The sequence below is a fragment of the Anser brachyrhynchus genome, assembly GCF_964034855.1.
Source record: "Anser brachyrhynchus genome assembly, chromosome: 2".
Classification (NCBI taxonomy): domain Eukaryota; kingdom Metazoa; phylum Chordata; class Aves; order Anseriformes; family Anatidae; genus Anser; species Anser brachyrhynchus.
In genome coordinates, this window is record NC_137695.1 from 47273838 (window position 1) to 47293800 (window position 19963).

The 19963-nt window shown below is 50.8% G+C and overlaps 1 protein-coding gene across 2 annotated transcripts; it reads right to left on the bottom strand.

Annotated features, from left to right (window-relative positions):
- Window positions 1-345: 345 nt before the first annotated feature.
- TGM4 (transglutaminase 4) lies at window positions 346-12405 on the bottom strand. 2 transcript variants are annotated; one of them, XM_080583532.1, is made up of 14 exons: window positions 12247-12405; window positions 8220-8399; window positions 8032-8138; window positions 7687-7816; window positions 7206-7324; window positions 6133-6240; window positions 5499-5673; window positions 4856-4994; window positions 4486-4589; window positions 3591-3842; window positions 2579-2938; window positions 1519-1688; window positions 1066-1202; window positions 346-692 (listed from the first exon to the last, which is right to left on the bottom strand). In XM_080583532.1, exons 1-14 carry the CDS (start codon window positions 12251-12253, stop codon window positions 551-553), a joined length of 2130 nt encoding a protein of 709 aa, XP_080439658.1. In that variant the 5' UTR covers window positions 12254-12405; the 3' UTR covers window positions 346-550. The 2 variants fall into 2 exon arrangements, with proteins under 2 accessions (XP_080439658.1, XP_080439657.1); XM_080583531.1 differs by lacking the exon at window positions 12247-12405 and adding an exon at window positions 9203-10824.
- Window positions 12406-19963: the final 7558 nt, after the last annotated feature.

Here is a 19963-nt window from a genome sequence, read left to right on the forward strand (position 1 = left end):
CTTTTACCAGAGCTCTGGTAATGGTGTTGGAAATGGCACTTCTTCCAAAAATGTCCCGGTGCCAATTCTTCCCCACCTCTCCCCAAAAAAAGGAGATGGAAGTGGGTGGGAGGGGAGGAAGATGTATGAAAAATGGTATTTGGGGAAGACTCTGCCAGGTTTCCTCCTTTTGCTGTCTGAAGCATTTGCTGGGGGGGGGGGGGTAGGAGAAGCATGGCCCAGGGGAGAATTGCTTAAAATGTTTCTTGAGCCCTTGTGCAGTGGGGTCTGGGCAGCCTGGTGGGCCCACAGCAGCTGCAAAACACCCCCTACTCCAGCACAAATATCGGCCACACAATCAACACGTTGATTTCAATGATCTTTATTGAATCACAGTGAGCTGCAATCAAAGCAGCTATGCCCTTTATTTCAGCGTAATTCCATTCACTTAATGGGATTTTTGCTCTTTGCTCATCAAGCGCTATCCCGCAATCAAGGAGGCAAGCGGCGGCAGCAGAGCGCAGCTGTGGCGCATCTAGGGTCCTCTTCTGTCCCGACTGAGGCACTGCTCCTAGTGGGTGATGGTGATGGCCTTCTCCACCGAAATCCCTTTGACCTGGTTTGAGGTCAGCTTGGCCACAATCTTCTTCTCTCCTGCTCTCGTCGGAGTGCAGATTACTTCAGACTTAATGATCCTACCAGGCTGTACATCCCTAAGGAGAAAGGAAAACAGTCCCAGCATGAGCTGCTTGCACATCACGGGTCTCATTAGCAAATTTCTCATGGTTTCTCTTAAAGAAAAAGCCACTATCTGTGTTTAGCATGGGTATGCTCCTTCTCCCATGACCAAAGTGCAGCGAGTGGGGCTTGGCACAGCAGCACTGGCTGGTGGCCCTGGCACTCTACAGAGACCTCCCCCAGGCTGCGAGCCCCTGGTACCATTTGGACGTGGCTTTGAAGGGTTGCATTGCATGCAGTCCCTAACTAACTGTTTCGTCAAGGAGAATTTAAAGATAAGCAGGAAAGGGCATTCTGCCATGCTCATCAGCTGCATGGGGCTCAGGACTGCTCGAAACCTCTCCTTACCCTTCCTCAAATGTTGCCATCTTAAATATGCCCAAGCCCTCCACCATCAGCTTGCAGTTGTCCAGGGGCACATTCAGCTTGTTCTTGAAGATGAAGGCGCAGGTGAAGTCCTTGTTCAGCTTTGCTGTTTCTGGCATCTGACATAGGAGGAAAGAGAGATGTTAAGGACGCTGGAGATGCTGCTGGTTCACTCTGCCAAGGCAGGGTTTTTTGTACAACCCCCTTGATTTTGGAGCACCCGTGCAATGGAGCTGGTGCAGCCCCAGGAGACCAGTCTGCATCGGGGTCAAGGTCAATGCCTCCTTGCAGCACCACCATGCACAGGGCAGCCCCGCTCACCCTTCCTGCTGCCTAGTTTCATCACATTTTCCCTGCAGTTTCGGGACTTTTGCCCGGGATGCCAGCAGAGCTGAGACCCTAATCCCAGCCGAGCCTGGGGGGGTGCCGCCTCACCTGGACCTGGATGGGGGGGTACTCGAAGCTCAGCGCCGCCTCCTTGGTGAGCTTCTCAGGTGTCCCCTCGATCTCTGCAATGGCGGTGACGTGGACGTGCTCTTCGTCTTCCGCTGCAGCCAGCGCCTTCATGTATGCATCGGGCGCGATCTTCAGAGGGACGCGCACCTCTGCAGGAGGGAGAACACGACTTTATCACTTTCTATGGCACCCAGGAACCCATGGCAGAGTTGGCACTGGTGGCAGTGCCTGGTGGGACACGGGACGAGGCACATTTCCTGAGGCCACCCTGCTTCTGGCCATGTGGCCAGCAAGTGATGCCCTGCACTCCCCATCTCCCCCAAAGCAAGTGCTGGCTCAGGCTCGCTCAGAAAGCACCAGCAGCAAAGATTTTTATATATATTTTTTTCAAGGGTGACTCATGCTTGGAATGAGCAAGTGTTGTTAATTATTCATCACTCGTTAGTGTCTTCTTTGGCACATTGCAGTCACACTGCTGGGGATCAGCAATGCAACCCAGGTTGCTCCAAGGTACGCAACAAGCAGCAAACACCCCCGGGGGGACTAGGCGGGCAAGCAGCCCTTCAGCTGGAGTTTGCTTGGGTAAAGAATTCAGGAAATGCCACTCACAAGCGTCACAGTCAGCTCATTGACATTACAGCAGCATGACCAAGGAATTAAAATTTAAAAAATAATTTTAAAAAAGGCTGAGATGTTCAGCTGTCTAAATCCTGTTCTGGGGTCTCTGCTGCTTGATGCTCAGGCAGTGAGGACTGCAGTGGTGCACGCCTCACCTGCGCAGTGCAGATGTCTGTCTGACCGCACTGATGGTTTCTAACCATCGCAGAGCCTTTGAGTTTTGATCCCTTCTGCAATGGGATCACAGTTTGTAACTAAGACTCCCAAATGCAGCTGCAAGAGAGGCAGGTGACAGGCAGGCAATTTCTGCTCTTTGTGCAGCTGAGCCATGCGCTGACCTGTAGTTATGCATTGGCTTGAGTGAAATCCCAGACTGTCACGTTAAATAACCTATAAAACATATCACAATTCCCATGCCTACCGGATTTGCCTTCCAGCTTGACGGTCTCCTTGATATATCCAAGGTTGACATCGACTTTCCCAGTGTAGGACTGCAGCTGGCAGGAGCCAGCAAGAGCAACGGTCCAGCTCCCGGCAGCAGTGCTCTTCACTGTGATGACCACTTCAATCGGCTCACCAGGATACAAAGGTTTTTCATTGGTTATCGCAAGCTCGACCCCGCTCTTGGGGACCACCTCATTTTGGACCATAGCCCTGCCATCCACGTCGTCTAAGCTCACGGACATGGGACGAATCGCACCGAAGCCTGCACGAGGTACCAACCCTGAAGGTTGTAGGAAGGAGATCGCTCTCTGCATGGATGCCCTTTCCTCTGAGCTGCCTGGGTGAAGGAAAAAGCTGTTTGAGAGCTGTATCCCAGTACCCTCAGCCAGAACCACCTTCCCTTCCCTTTATTCACGTTTCTGCTGCTGAGCAGGGAGGCTTTCAGGGCACCAACCGCCTCCAGCCTCAGCTCAGGACACCCTCTTTGTTTATGTCACCACTGGTAGCATTTTGGACCAGTGAGCAGCTGGAAAAATTTCCTGAAGGAGGCACTTTTAGAGGCTGGATGCTGCTTAAATTTTCTAGCCTGAGACGTTCCCACTCCTCACTGGGAAGGGTTTAATAGTCCAGAACAGCACGGCTGGATCTGAGGCAGGGAGAACCATGGGGAGGGAGTTATCATCATCATTTTTTCAATATGTTGTGGGGAATGGAAAGGAAAAAAGGAAAGAAAGAAGCTGCAGTGTGTCAGACCACTAGGTTTGTCACTCAGCCCCTCTCTCCCGCAGCCTGCAGGCTTGCTCGCTCCTGTCCCCAGTGAGCAGCCTATAGATGTCACTGCAGCTATGAAGATGCCTGGGAGCAGAGCTGCCTCCCTGGCTCTCCAGCCCTGATGGGGTGGGTTTGGCACAGCAGAAGACACGCATTGTGGGGTGACCCACGCAGCCGGGGACCTCCTCGGCACTGCTTTGGAGGATGGGGGCAGTCACCTTCAGGGAACTTGTACTGCCGGGTGATGTCTTCCCGACGGTTCTGCCCCACGGCTTTTGTGCTGATGTTGGCGCCGATGCTCTGGCTCTCCACGTTCAGCTTGATGTACTTGTTCCTGCCATTCTCCTCCGTCACACGCCAATAGACTTTGTCGGCGTTCACTTCCGCATACACAAACTTGCTGTCGTAGGGCAAATACACGTCCCCATCTCGGATAGCCTTCAGTGGGCATGGGCCGCACTGGAAAATACCTAAAAATCACATTCAACACCATTTGCCTTGCCAAACACGAGCAGAGCCTCAAAATTTTATTCCACCACCCCGAGCAGGGTTATGCACCCATTTTAATAGTAAATACTCCTCCAATTTGGTTATAAAGCCCAAACCCCCCTACAATAGCCCTTTGGTATTTTTTTTGATATAGGAACAAGGTCTGGTAAGAGCTTTTATGTGTTTTCCCCCACTTAAATCATCTGAGGTGCTTTTGCCAAGGCTGGGCCCTTCCCGGCCCTAGGTACTGGCTGATTTTCGCAGGTGCCCAAACTCACTCAAGCCCACTCAATTTCAATGCACCCATGGCCACACCATCTTTAGATGCACCCAGAATGTGAGGCCCTCAAAAACGTTTTGTCAGCATGAAAACATATGTATTTACACATGCACATCCCCACAGTATCCTACTGGGCTGGTTTTCTGCCTGCCAGGAAAAACCATTCCCCCCTTCCTGGGCTGAGACAGCAGGAGTGGGACCACCAGCTTTAGGGTGTCACCGGCTGGGTGTGGGAAGACGTGCAGGGGCAGCATGTGCTTTGCTGACTGGGGACCACAATTTCCACACAAAACGTCACCGGCTCCCTCAGGAGTTGCTGAAGAGCCTTTCTAGGCCAATCCTACCTTGGCTTTGCTCCTGAGGGGTTGAATCGATTGCCTGCCAGCCATCAAACCCTGAAGGCAAGTCCCTCCGCTTCATCCAGACGTCGTTCCACACATGGAAGTTCCTGCAAGAGTTCGGGTTGCAAAGAAGAGGAGTGCACCGTTATAGGCAGGAGTTGTGATCTCCTCGGCTTAATCCTTCCAGGGGGCAGGTTTAATGGGGATTTGAGTGTAGCCCTATGAAACCCTGTGAGCTTTCTCTCTCTCCCCAGTAACAAACCCGAAGCAGTAGGGCAGCAGTCAGAGGAAAGGCTACCGGGGCTGGGAAGCGCAGCGCTGTGGGGCAGCGCCACACGGGGGGCTAGGAAGGGTTGACCCTCTTTGTCCATACCAGATGGAGTCGACGGACATCCATTTCAGCTTCTCTCCCTTTTCATTCAGGTAGACGTCAACTCTCAGGTTCTCGTCCGTGTCATGCGCCGAGTTGAAGTTGCTCACACTCCGGGCTGGGATCCCCAGGCAGCGCATGACTGTGACAGGGACAGACAAACCAGAGGGTCACAAAATCACCTCATCCAAGCCTCCACTCAAGCAGGGCTACCTGGAACGGGTAGGCCAGGACCACATCCAGGTGGCTTCTGAATATCCTCAAGGAGGGATCCCCAACCTGCACCAGTGCCCCACAACCCACACAGCACAGAGGTGCTGCCTGGTGTTCAGAGGGAGCCTCCTGTCCTCCATTTTGTGCCCATCGCCTCTTGTCCTGGCACTGGGCACCACTAGGAAGAGTAGGGCTCTGATGTCTTTACTCCCTCCCGTGAGGTATTTGTACCCATGGATCAAGCCTTCTCCACACCAGGCTGAGCAATCCCAGCTCCCTCCTTACGTGACAGATGTCTCAACCACTTCATGAAAACGCCAGGACCAAGAGCATGCAGAGGTTTCCCCACCACCTCTGGAGCCTGGGGTTGTGGTAATTTGGGTCACTAGCGCAGTAATTAGGATATCAGACAGAGACACAGTTCACCCTTTACCTGTAGTGAGGACTCCTGAGAAGACCCAGCATTGACCGAAACCAACTGGCTTCTTCGTTTTGTAATACTGCTGCAAAATGGCAACGCTCCCGATCCATGCCATGGGAGAGGTCCCATTTTCATACTTCCCTGACCAGTTCCCCAGCAGGACACCGTTTTCATCATTGGCATTCACCTATGGCCACACACATGCAGAGGAGACAGATTCAGGGATGAGGCCAAATGAGGTTTAACCTCAGGGTCCGTGCCTGTTCCACGTTTCCCCAACAAGGCTGCTGACACCAGCTGGGGGCTTCCCTGCTTGGAAACCCTCCAGTTTCCAGATATCCAGACCTCTGGATATCCAGAGAGGCACTGCTGCTTGGGGTTCCCAGAAGGATCCCACCACAGAGAGAAGTTGCCCCCCAAAACACAGTGTTAGCTGGGGAAGGACAACCGCCAGGGCAGCTGCAAGCTTTAGAGATGGGGAGATGTATTTCGCTTGCCTCTTCCCTCCACCCAAAATGCCTCTGGCTCTTTGCTTGCAGTTTTGGATTCGTCCTGAAATGGTGTTCAAATCCCCAGGGAAATAAAAGCGAGCAAGAAAGAGGAGCGAAAGCGGGAGGGGCAAATCACTTCTCTGAGAGAACCGTACCAAAGCAGACATGGCTCTGGACACAATCACAGGATCCCTTCTACTGCTCATCTTCAGTTTACTTTTGTCCAGCAGGTACATGCAGGCATCCAGGATGGATTCCTCAAACTGTTTTGGAAAGAAAATGGAGGCATTTTTGCATATGGCTCTGAAACAGAATTTGCTCAGTCAACATGAAGTCTGTCTAGGTACTTGGAGGAAATTGACTAGACTCAACTTCTGAACTTCCTTTATGATATTGAATGAACCTACTTCTGAAGCCTGTGGGGCTTCACAAAGCTGTTCTCTCCAAAGAAGGGCTTAAATGAAAACCCACCATGGGAGAAAAAGGCCTGTGCCGTGTGTCTTGCAAGCACAGGTGGAACCTGACCCAGCAACTCTTTACTCCTGTGAGTAGTCCTAAGTCACCTACGTCATCTCCCTGAAGCCTTGGACATTACTCATTTGAATATTGAAAATTCAAGACAGATACAGATATTCAGTCCATTGGCATAGGTACGAAATAGACTGGGGGGAAAAAAAAGAGTACCTAAATGCAAATGATTATAGTAAAAGATTCCTAATTAGCAATTGCTGTTAAGGCTCCCTTAGGTTGAGCTCATAGAGATGTCAGATATCCTACACACTGAAGCCTGGCAGAATATCAGTGTCAATTCTCTTTGCTTCATGGCAGAATAAATATAAGGGTAGGAACAGCCCTTTGGCACCCTTTGTGGAAAAGGCATCATTGTGAGGACTTTTGCTGCACTCTGCAACTGCCAGAGCAGAAAGGATACCTTAGGGGAACCTTTTGGCCAGAAATGCTCCGTTCTCAGTCTCCATAGCCTTTGCCAGGCATCTGCCAATCTGCTTACAAATGTGCTGCTAAGCTCTGTTCTCAGGCCGGGGCTGGGGAAAATACTTGAGTAGAAAGATTACTCTAAGCAGGTGAGCTTTTCCAGTGAAACTAGGGGGATTACTCAAGTGCTTTGAGCTGCTCATGGGCTTAACTGTTTATGGATTCATTTAAACAAATGCCAAACAGAGAAAGAGTGAATAGGGGTAATAAGGCCAAGGGGACGGCTGTGCCTTACCTGCCCAAAATTCCAGGGTCTACCGTGTATGTCGTATGCAGACCCAACATAGATGTAACCCGTATCGTTGAGCACATACTCATTTCTCTCAGCCTCATCGGACAGGAAGACGATATCAGCTTGACAAAAAAAAGTGTAGATATTAGTCGACTTTTCACACCTGCTATAGGAAGATTTTCCTGGAAAGTGAAGTGGTGGTGGGAGCTGGCGGTCTGTAGTGCTCACAGCATTTGATGCCTGCGCAGTACTCATGCTTTTCTGCCTATCATTGAAGGGTTTCCTCTAAGACTACTTTTTATTTTAAGCTCTGAGGGCTCCCCAGCAAGGAGCTGGCTCATGGCTCTTGCTCCATGGGGATGCTGCTTGCAACATTTTAGGGGGAAGAAGGGATGCACATGGGAAGAGGAAGAGGAGAAGCTCCCCCAGGGACAGTCCCATGCAGCAGTAATTATAACCCCGGTTGCTGGACTGCCTTCCTTACCTTCACACCAGGGGTTGAACAAAAGGTAGACAGTGTTGTTTTCAGGCTTGTGAGTGTTAGATCCAGTCTTTACAGACAGGCCGTATTTTCCCACTGGGGCATCAGCCGCGCTGGTGACGGACAGCAGGCACTGGGGAGGTGACAAGGAGACAGGACATGACCAACCCTCCGTGATGGCACTGGTGCAGCACCGCGGGGATGGGGCGCATCCTGCATGCCCAGCAGGAGGGCTGGGAATTAAATGGGGCAAAGCTGCTGCCCGTCAAAAACCACGGGGCAGAAGGAAAATAGGATGGGGGCTCTGGGGGCTTGCTCAGTCGCTCCCGGTGCCGCCACATGCCCTACCTCCGTGCCGCTGGACTTGGCGATGGTGATGTGCCACCCACTGAGATCCCTCGTGCTCCTGGGGTTCAGCGACATCAGGGTCCCCAGGGGCTTCATCGGCCTCTCCCCTGGAAGAAAACATGACACGTTGCATGGGTTTGCAGGGACTGAGCGGTGCCCGGGGCGCTCCTGTTTTGTGCCACGCTTACCTATGCTGAAATGCAGTGCCAGCTTGTCAGTGGACCGCAGCTCCCTGCTGAGGGTGAGCTGCAGCAGGAAAGGCTGTCCTCGGCGCACCACCAGGCTTGTCGTTTCGTACGCATCCGTGTGGTGCTGGACCGAGTTCTGGCTCTTGAGGAAGTCAACCTTGGTGACCTTCAGGTCGCTCGCTGGAAGACCGTGTGCAGAGAGGGAGAAAGAAAGAAGAAATGGGGGGTTTGTTGGTAAACTGGTCAGCACAGGCAGTTTTCTTCCTATCACAGCTGTGTGGGTCATGAAAACATCTGGGTGCATGGCGATCCTGCTAGGCTGCTCATCAGGGGACCACTGCATGAAGCAGATGGCACAAGAGCAAAAAGAGATGCCACCCTCGCTTCTGCCCCTGGGTCTGGAGCATCCCACCTCATGATCCAGGCATGGGGGACCAGGGAATTGTGCTGGCAGTGACCAGAACCACCCTCCTGCAACACAGAGCAGCTGCTTTACCAGAAAGCAAACTTGGCCTTGACATAGAAACACCTTTTTATTGTTTTTTTTTTTTCTTTTGTTTTGTTTTGTTTTTGCAGCTGTGGAGCAGATGCCAAAGGGAATGATGCCCCAGGCACTCTACACGCAGCAATGCATTTTCCTCACGTCGCTTCCCTTGACACTAGGCAACACCCTACACAGCCCTGTCCCCAAAGAGATGCCAACCCCTGGGAGCCAGCTCCTGCTGTCCAGGAAGATGCCATGCCTGCCAATTTTGTTGCAACACCGAAACTCTTGTTTTTGCAATGGTCCTGGGAAACAGAGCGGGGACAGCACACCCGCATCCCTTCCCTGCAGCTGCTGTTATGCTCCTGGATCACCCCCGTAGTGCAGCCCCCCAAATGTCCTGACCCCCACAGTGTCCCCATGGGCAAAGCCCATGGTCCAGGACCCCTCTTGCTTTCCCCCACCAGCCCAGCTGCTCCGCTCGTGGTGACACCAACACCTGTTTGCTGTGTGCCCATGCCGTGCTGAGCATGAGGAGGGGCAGCTCCTGGAGTGCTACAAATGGGTCTTTGTTACTGCAGGTATCTAACAGCAGCAATAGCAGCAGCAGGAGTAGCAGTGAGAGGAGGAGGAGATTTAACAACAGTCAAAGGTGGTGCTCCCAAGTGGCCCCCGATAGCACAGGGCAGCTTAAAAATTAATCCCAGCTGCTGTGATTTTACCTCCGAGTCAAAGACTCGCCTTATATTGGTGTTGAATGCATCCGTCATGATTATCAGATAATGATTAACAGCAGCTGTAATTGCTCCTGGCAGGATGTAGCGCACGCAGCCAAGCTGGAAGTGAACCAAATGTGGCCCCCCCCGACTGCTGAGCTGCCCATGTCTCGGGGATGCCTAAGACCTGGGAGATGGGGCTCAGGACACTGAGGCTGGTTCTTCATATTTCCCCTCAAAAACTAGTCCCAGATGATATAACAGATGTCATTAATCAACCTCTAAGGGCAGTCTGTGCACATGAACCTTTGCAAGGATTTTTTTCCCCAGCGACTTGGTTTCTCCATGCAGGAACAAAGAGAGACCTCTGCTCTCCATCAAGGTGGGGACCTGGGGGTTCCTGTGCCAGGCTTTGGGAGGCTGCCCAGGTGTGGCAGGAAAAGTCAGAGCATGCCAGGACGTGGCTACAAATCTTTGGAAGTGTCAAACCTTGTCTTGTCTCTGCCCATGAAGCCTCCTTAGAGACTAAATACTGTGTAAACATCAGGGAGTAGCAGTGTTAAACAAGCACTAGGCTCACAAGTGATTCAGACACAGATGTGGGAGAGTCAGGAAATTTGAAAAGGTTTGTGATAACTTAGGAATAAAGCAGTCAAAGGTATAATGGCTTAAGGGATTAGGTCACAAAACGGCTTGACAGTTTTACACGGCACCCAGCAGCTGCGCCAAGGTGAGCATCACCAAGAGCCAGCCCTAACGTCGGGGATGCTGGGATCTGCTGGTGGCAGCTGCACAGACAGTGTCGTGGGAGAGAGGCTGCGGGAGGGGCTGGGTCCACCACAGGCTGGGCTTGAGGCTGAAGCCAAGGCTGCAACCAAGGCTGCAATAGCTCTGACTTGTGCTGCATGGTGACTACAGCTCTGAGCAAACCGAACGTACCGTGCAGTGGTCCACACCATGTTCCTGCCTCTCTGTATTCCCTCATGTTTACTTTATAAACCATATTTATCTTAAACGTGAAAAAATTATCAGAAGTACAGTAAGTAGACTTAAAATTAGCCATCACCTTTCACTCGCTGACTGCCTTTTGGAGTACTTTTTGTTTGCTTGCTCCATGCCAAATGCCAGTCTCGGGCTCACTTTGCACGATGGGGCGTGGAGGATGCCAAAAATTTCAGCAGGAATTGGCCAGCCCCTTTGGTGAAGTAGAAGTGGCTTTTCCTCAGAATTAACTGATCCTCAGAACCAGAGCTGCTTGCTCCTGCTCCTTTCTAAAGCTCTGGTGAGCCCTTGCCTTGGAGCCCGGCTGAGATGCTAGGACAGAAGGTAAGAGCCAAACACAGCCTCCTGCTGCTCAAGGAATCCATCATTTTGGCTTTCCTAACTTAGGGACCATATTTTCATCTCTCTTTTTTTTTTTTTTTTTTTTTTTATATATCATTGATGTTGAGGATGCAGAGAGAAAAATGTGCATAGAATTTTTTTTTTTAATTATTTTTTGAAGCACACCCTGACAGCTCAGAGCACCACGGGGGAGCTGTGCCTGCCCAGGGCCGCGTGCCAATTGTGCCACGCTTATTCCTGAGAAAACATACAATGCCCTACGATCCGGCTGGCTTGGTTTTCCATGCTGATGAATGCCACGGAGCTGGGTGGCAGCATTCCCTCTCCGCGTCCCAGCAGGCTTCGCCACCACCTGCCTTCCCTGGGCATCTCTGTCTTGGGCTGCTTTCCCTGCTGCCTGCAGGCACCCCAGCTGTGAGCACGGGAATTAGTGGTTTATAGCAGATAGGTGCTCTAATATATATTTATATTATATATTTATATTTTTTTCTCCTAGTTTCATGATTTATCCCTCATAGAGGCATCACGACCTGACCGACAGCCTCATTGTTACAGCCCCAAACGCCATATCCGTAGGTCACAGTAACGGGGTTTAAAAATTAATGTTCTGGGGCAGGGTGTTTATAGCCAGCCTGGCTTCAGTGGGAGTAAGGGCTGCTCAGGAGGGAAGTGGAGCAGGAAGTGCAGGGTCTGGCTGCACGAGACAGCAAACTTTGGACACCTGCGTGTACTTCCCATCCTTGCCCAACCTCCAGGCGAACACTCATCCCAGAGCGAAGATGCTGCTAGCTGAGACTGCCTGGGAAATTTCAGCTCATCCACACCCAGGGGGCGGAGGTGTGAAGCAGAGGGGCTGGGAGCAGCATCAGGACACCCGCAGCCTCCCTCCCTCCCTCCCAGCTGCCCGGCTATGCCCCAGAGCCCGAGATTTGTGGGCACCCTGGGGTTGGGGTGGCCCCAGGACCGCAGGCTGTGGTGGTGGTGGCTCAGCAGCTGCTGCAGGAGCTCAGGCAGCTCTCGAGGTCAGTGCAAGATCTTCTGACAATAGTGCAAGCCACAGGACAGGGTGAAATTTCAAATGAATCCCCTCTCATTTACTCTGAAACTTCTGACAGATGCTGTCAGCCAGCACTAAAGAGCAGTAATCTACATATTTCAGTAGCCTGAAATAAAGAAATTCCCTCCAGCTTGATGCAACAAGATTTTTAAACCCACATTTCTTCACTATTATCACCGCCAGAGCCAGATTTCTACAGGTTGTTGAAAAGCGCTGAACATTGGGTTGCGTTTTTCAGCTGGCTTCACCGAGTCGTCAAAACCACGACCAAAAGCAGCACTTCCCTAGCGGCACCCAAACTTTTTTCCCCAGGTCCCATGCATGGCAGTCAGAGGGATGGGTCTCCCTGGCTCTGCTCGAGGTCCCATCCTCACCACAGGAGACCTGCCAAGCTGCAAAGCTGCCGTGCATTGTCGCAAAACTCACCAGTCATGGTGCTTGCTGGTGCTGTGACCCGAGGTGTCTGCGATGCCGGTGGCTGCTGAGCTCCCGAGTAGCCTCTGCCACTCGCCTCTGAGCATGCAGGAGGAAGACGGCTGCCCTTTTTATCAGTGTCTGGCTCTGAGGTGTCAGCAGGTCCACTGCCAAGGGGTGGTGTTAGAGAAAGGAAGTTCCTGCGGGAAAAAAAAAAAAAAAATGACTACAACTCCCTCTGCACATAGTCAGACCCTGAAAAACAGCGAAACTTAAATCCCGACTCACATGGAAGGTGAATTTGCACAATCGGATGACAAGTGGACAGACCCTTCACTGACAAACAGCAAAATCATGGATTAGATGAGTAACAAGAATGCACCTATGCCCTGAAATCCAGGTTACCGGGACTGCAACCCTAGGGCTAGCTTTAGGAGGCAGCCCACAGCCATTTCCTCCTTAAGAAATCGGAGTTCCCCATTAGTACCAGTCCGACATTCCTTGAGGTTAATGGGAGTTCTGTCATGGGGTACGGGACAGAAGTACATGAAGCTATGGGCTAACATCCAGCATTCCTACCTGCAGAAAAGCCCAAGGTCCCTTCCCTGTGGGGTCAGGTGGAGGCTGGAGAAGAAAGCGAGTGGGAAAGAGGAGACAGAGCTGGGTCCAGGTGGAGCAAGAAACGTGGTGTATCAGGAGCTGTATGTGGCTGGTGGGGGTCTCTGCCCAGGAGGTGGTGGAGCCTCCTTTGCCACCCCATCGCCTCCCTGGTCCTCAGGCTGACTAAAGGGGGAAAGAAGAGCCCAACCCATCGAGGGGACAACTGATGGCACATGTGGATGTTGACAAGGGCACAGTGACAAGAGGCAGAGGGAGACACAAGCATGCCAAGTACCCAAAAGTGAAGGAGTGGCCGAGCTGTGGGAGCAGCCTCAGACCCCAGCTGCCTCCCTGCGTGGCAGCAGCCCATGCCAAGCATGTTTTGACCACTGTAGGGTTCAGGCTGCGAGGTTGGCACCTCTGAACGTAGGCTCTCCCTAAACAAGATCTCCCAGTGGAAGCCTTTGAAGGCACCAATTTTTCTCCATCAGTTCAGGCAGCTGGGTATTTGCTTTAGGAGGACCTATTTCATTTGGTGCTGAAATGTCGCTGCCAGTCGGGTGCTGAGTTAGCAGATCCCACCCTTCGAGCATGTCACGGCTTGCTTGCAGGTGTAAATTAGATGTCCCTGCTTGAGAGCATGACTGGCATCACAGGGCACGGAGGGTTCAGTGCACTCTTCTAATCTCGCAGGACATCTGTACGAACATCGGAGCTGGCAGCATTTGCAATAGCTGGAGTATCACTCACCATTCAGAGCCAGACACTGTGCTGGCAATCGAATGGTTCTCTATTGAAAAAGCTCGAAAACTCCAATTCACCTTTCAGCGTTGCTTTTATTCTGCACTTCTTTCATCCTAGAGGGTGAAAGACACTCTTGTTTAGGACCGGGATGGGATGAGGCAAAGTCTGCACGGAATGCCCACACGATAACACCACCAATAATACGTGCAATCTGAACAAATGTGACTCTTTTCCAGTTGTTTGTAGCAACAGAGTAATCCACTTAATCTGCAGTCAATGACAGTAGTTTTCTAATCCAGTCCCAACCTGCTATATACATCATTCCATGCTTGGTTGAAGACAGCTTAAATTGTCTTGACATGGTAGTCTTACAGCGAAAACTACAGATTTTTGCAAACAGGAAGGGGCTGATGTCAGTAACGCTTTGCTCCTGAAAGAAAAATGTATGTAGGTATGTGCTGGAGGGTCAGTAGAGGCAGGGTGTGTATTCATCAGGGATAGTCATATTTCTAGACCCGTAGGGTTTTGCAAAAGGCCAATTTCGACAACACGCATGTTCCGATCCTCACTTTCAACCTCAGAGTTCAAGGCAAGATTGCCGAAATCAGATGGGTGTGGGTTCTGCCCTGCAACGAACCTATTTTGTCTTCAAAGGCAGCTGACATTGGCACTGTCTGCAGGAATTTTGGGTTTATGCTAGCAGATGGGGTCTAGCTTTCATTTCCCCTTTCACTTTGTGCAGCTGCTGGTCTTCCCCGCTCCCGTTAGCTTCTTCTGTGCTTCAGTAACATCTCAGATCAGCGGCGCTAAACTTGGCACAGGGTACAACACTCCCACATGGGAGCATCCTCCCCTGGCTTGTACAAACTTGCGCTGCCAGAAAAGGCTATTAACTTCAATACACTCGGGGACAGGTGTTGGCAAAGTCTGAGAAAAGGGATTTCAACTTAAACTGCAGGAATGTTTTTCAAAGACGTGGTTTTAGCTTGCTCCCTGCTGTCAGCAGGTGATCTCCATCCTTCCGGCACACAAATCTCCTTTTGCCTTTGCTGGATGGAGTGGACGGAGGGGCTGGCTGTGGTTCAGCACTGTGGCTTTTTTCCTTCCTTGGCTCCAGGCTGTCAAAACCATCAGTCTTTCTGACGTTTTTTTCCCCAAACTGCTATAACAGTTAACCACTTCAATCGGGCTCATAAAAAAAATAATACACTCTTCCAGTTAACAAAAGCAGGAGATGATTTTTTTTTTTTAATATATATATTTTTTCCCCCTGGCAGTCCCCAGCCTGTTACTTATCACTTCAGAAAAGCTGAAACCCCAATCAGGCTCCTGCAACTCACTTCCCAGCTTGCAAAATCAGACACCACAGGCTATTAGCCTTATCTGCATTTATTTATCTACAGAAAGGTTAAGTCACCTTATTAGCTGGCATAAGAAGGCAATACAGTGCAAACAAACACAACTAGAATTCCCCAGTGGCTGCTCCCCTATTTGCAAGCTTTTCCTTTTCCCGGGTTTCGTTTATTTTGTGTATCAAAAATGACGAAAGAAAGGCAAACTTATAGAGCATTTCCAAGGATATTGAAACCATGTAAGAACATGAAGTGCAACCCAATCCTTAGCTTTATGGCTTTAGTCACTTGTAACCCCAGGTCTGGTTATGGGGAAGTTGCTTTTTATAACAATGACAAGTGCCTCAGGTTTCCTTTCTGAACTCTGGGAAGGTGGATGAACCCACCCAGCCTTGCTGGGAAGCTGCAGGGAGAGGTGAGGAAGGGCAGCCTTGGTGTTTCGGGTGGTGAGCGATGCACACACAGCCCATGTTTGGGTCCTGAATCAGCGGGGCGGCAAGGAGAGAGGGTGCTTTCCACTGACCAGAGCAGGACTGCTTCCACGTATGTCCAGTCCTTCCCAAACGATGGTTTATAAACAATGAGAAGTCCCAGGGGAATAAAAAAAATTTAAAAAATAAATAAATAAAAAGGGGAAAAATTGCGCAGACCACGAATGGCTAAGGGTCCGGCCTATCTGATATGCCCTGGCTCTTACTATTGGTGCTGTTTTGGTCCACCCCTCACCGCTTCATTGCATCTCTGTCTTTAGGAATTTCCTCATAGCGAGACACATCTCTCACACGTAATGAACCTGACATGCTGTTACTCTCAAGGGAGCACGGATCCGATCCCGTCTCACTCATGCCCTTTAAACATGTGCTGTGACAGTGGCCTGTCGGCTACGCCCCACGGGCATCCCGTCTTCCTGGCAGGTAAATTCTCCTCGAATGCTGCATGAGCTGACTTGTGGCAGGAGATCGAACGTCAGGGGTTGATGTAAGCTGACCAAGCCCAGATTGCATCTGGCCATAACTCACTGGTAATGAGTTTCTGAGGCATCTGGTAATGAATTTCTCATTGGCAAGTGAGATGCAATAGATGCCAATAAGGTTGTAATGGAAATCTCATTGTTACCTTCTCGTTTAACCTTGAAAGACGGGTTTTGTACCTAATGTTGTGGGTTTAGGTGCCTAGTTTTGGGTGTTCACCTCCAGCAGGAATGAGAACCTGTGCCTGTGCCCAACCCAGCACCACCCAGAGAGACTGCTCCTGGAGAAGACAAAGAAGGCCTTTTGCTTTAAAATGGAGACCAAAACTACACATACACAATGTGTTGGCTTACGGCCTTGCAATCCTCACTCAGGCAAAAACCTCTTGGGTAGCAGCTTCCCTGCCCTGAAAGAGAAGACCTGTGGTCATCACAGAAAAGTGAAGCTTTAGGCCAGGCCATCTGCAAAAATACAGAGGTGCTTTAACAGTAAGCCAAAATGCCACAGCGCTAAAATTGCTTTTTCTGGTTATTTTTGAGGAGCCCTTTCTCCTTCCCCGACTGAAATGCACAAGGAAAGGTTGGTCCTGGTATATGGAACAAGTGAATGTGGAAATTGACCTTGGCGTTTCAGAATTACAGCGGTTTGAGCCTTAAATATTGCACTGGAAACCCCCAAATTAACATGTTGCAGTGCTGAAATAGTTACATTACATATCAGACTAAAATGACTCAGGAGAAGGTACTTCTCAGAAAATGCTTCTTCAGAATTTTGAGCAAGAGTTGATGAAAATATCGCTGCTAGGCCACTTCTTCTTTCAGCTGGCGGTTTGCTTTCTCACGAAATTGTCCCCGTTTTGAACCCAACTAAACCAGCAGCTTGTGCCGTGTCCTGGGGGCAGGAGTCCCCTGGGTGAATTCTGCTCCGTGTGAGGAGGAAGCTCCTTCAGTTTTGGAGCTGCTTCGTGCCTGCTTTGCTCGCGGCCCCCGTCCCTGTGGTGGAGAAGACAGCGTGCAGCCAGCACGGCTTACTTTCCCTGTGCAACCTGCGGTGTTCTCAACCCCTGTGCCAAACCACCACCATCTGCTTTCTAGTTCTAGCCTGCTGAATTGCTCCTCACACCTCCACCCCACCCCGTCAGGAGACCTGGGATGTGGGGAAGGACTCCCACCCAAGGAAGGGCTGTACATTGCCGCAGGATGTCCTCGGAAAGGGTTCAGCGGGGTGGGTACGGCTGCTCTAGGGCCCTTACTCCACCCTTGCGCCGCTGAGCCCTGAGCCAGCTTCAGGCGTGCAAGTATGACCACGCTGACTGATTGCAGTGTGGACACACATCCACAGCCTACACCTAGAGCAAACAATATGAAAAGGCACGAGGAAAAATAAAGTAAGAGAGGTTTTAAAAAAAAAAAATAAATGGCAAGGGCAAGGAAATCAATAGCATAAATATTGACTCAGTGATAAAATAGTTTATCCATGTATTAAAGAAACATTTTCATAGAACAAGGAAAATAGTGACTGAATGCCTTCCCGCCTACAGGATATGTGTTTGGTTGCACACGTCCAAGGTCATAGCCCTTCAGAGCCCTGTTGAGTGAGAGCTCAAAAGCTCTCGCTTTGATGGGCAGCTGGAGCAGCTCCCAGCCCACTTGGCTTTCTTAGGGAGCATCGAAGTGTCTTCCTGCAGCACCAGTTCCTGGCAGAGCCGTGCCTGCCCGTTGCCTAACCTAGGAGTGTCCTGAAGGGATCGAGTCACTCAAAAATGCCTCCTTGCTGGATGAGGTAACATTCACTTGGCAGCAGGAAACATGGAATTTGTAATGGCTTATCCTCCCCGGGGGCATAGCTCACTGCTCCCCGTGTTGCTGGTAATTACGCTGAAGCCCTGGCTGCTGCCCAGACCGTGCACACGCACGGAGAGTAGGTCGTGGTGCCAAGCACAATTGCTCAATGCTTATCTCTTGCTGCAGAACGGAGAGTACCAGCTCTGCTTTTGCCAGAGGAGGTGAGCACATCCAAGCTCCAGCCCCAGCTACCACAAGTGGGACGAAACCACAGGATGAACCAAGGAACACTGAGCGATGGGTTCACAATGTGCGTGCCTCTCCCAAAAAGTGGCGGTGCTATCCGCCACGCGCTGCCTGCTCCCGTTCTTCCCACTGCCCTCCCTCCCGCTTATTGCCCTTGTGGTGGCTTTGTCACTGCAGGGTGCAGCCCAGCCTCTGTGCTGGGCAATAGTAGTGCCAGGACACTGGTTAACCCAGCACCAGAAATCCCTCAGGACTTCAAGGGCGTGCAGTAGCCCCGAGAGATGCTTGGGAAGCCTTTGCAGTTAGTAGAGGGTTTTCTTTGCTTTCCCAGTCTAGCCATTCGAAACCACTTTTCCCTCATCTCTGAGAAAAAATCAGAATGACTAGCAGGGTTATGAAGCAGTTAGGAACTGAGAAGTGTCCTTGGGGAGTTAGCAGACTGGCTGGTTGTCTGCTGAGTCTAAGTGCCGTGTATATGCTGAGTGTTACTGCTGTACGTGCATTATTGCAGTGCTGCCTGCAGCTATGGGACTGAGCGCTGCAAGGTCAACATCTCCAGGCGCTTCGCCTAAATCATGCTGGGTTGCTGCAGTTGGTCAGTGTTACCCTGCCCAGGGAGCCACGGCTAGCACTGCAGGTAGCAGTCTGTCTCTTCAGCTGGGAAGAGCCTCGTACGCACCTCACTGTCAGCAGCCGAGTGTGATGGGATCCTTCTCCTTTGATGACAGTGTCTCTGTTTTCAGGCCACAAATGCAAGCGCAAGTGTCTGTTGTGGTTTCTATGGTTAGCTATCAAGCCTCTGGTGACCCATATCTTATTTCAAGGAGGAACCTCCTTTATGCAACGCAGCAGCACTTATTGGGGACTTCCAAATGTGGAGGCGAACAGTTTGTTACAGATGGTGTTCCCCAGGAAACCTGCCCACAGGTCACAGAAAGCCCAAGCTCCCACCCGAAAGAAACCAACACTACATTGGGTCATTTGAGGTCTTGTCCAACTGGGCATTGGAAACCTCCGTGGATGGAGACTCTGCCACCTTGGCAACTGACCTCCTGGTGACATTTTCTTTTCCTGACAGTCCTCTTGAAAATCCCAAGACAACAAACTGTGCCTGTTGCCTCTCCTAGTGGTGTCTGTTTCTACAGAGAGGACATACAGAAGCTCCACTGCCTCTGCAAGTCCCCTTCAAGCACGTGTCGGCTGCTGTCACGCCAGCCTGAACCTCCTTGTCTGCACCCAGACAAGACCACACCCTCAGCCTCCCTCCACGGGCCCCCAACATCTTGGTATCCCTCTCCCAGACCAGTCTCCCAACACCCCTCTCGAACTGGGGAGTCCAGCACTGGACGCAACATCCCAGACAGAGCCATTGACCACATCAGGACCCTGAGGATACCACCCTGTGGTAGACAGTGCCCACCCTGCCCACGGCCCAAGACCCTACTGCAGATTTTACAGCCAAGTTGGTGGTGTCTTTTTTGTGTCAAAGGATCTAGAAGCAGAAATATCTTAGAAAGAGCACTGGAAAACCTGGCCTAACAGCTATTTTGTTGAAATTAGAACATATTCCTCTTCAGTCTAAAACATGTAGCTTCTTCCTCAGGACCACATTTTCAGAAATGTTGTCTTCTTGTAACCCTTTCTTATAAAAAAAAAAACAAAAACAAAAAACAACATGAATCAATACTCTGCACACTCGAATTTTAGAGGTAAACTCCTGGCTTTTTATCACTGGTTTAAGCTCATCACACATTTCCCTCTGTGGCTGTGTCTTGTGGCTAAGAAGTGAGCTGCAGATATGATGTTCTATGGGCAAATTCCTACCTTACATAGCTCACCTCCACACCTCTCAAACCTCCCAATCTAAGGCGTGCTGCTCCTTTTCTGCAGAAAATAGCTGTGTGACTGACAGAACAAAGACAGCACTGCTACCCATTTATTCAGAACTTGCTGGTTTGTGTGCAATGGTCAAGGTCAGATCCATGGCATCATTCTTCTTGAGTTTTGAGTCATCAAGACTTCCTTCTTAAGA

Excerpts from the sequence above, each read along its gene's own strand:
- TGM4 (XM_080583531.1), bottom strand. Across the intron at positions 4,995-5,498 it reads CTCAGGAGTCCTCACTACAG|TCATGCGCTGCCTGGGGATC; the intron begins GTAAAGGGTGAA and ends TCCCTGTCACAG. Across the intron at positions 1,689-2,578 it reads CAAGCTGGAAGGCAAATCCG|AGGTGCGCGTCCCTCTGAAG; the intron begins GTAGGCATGGGA and ends TCCCTCCTGCAG.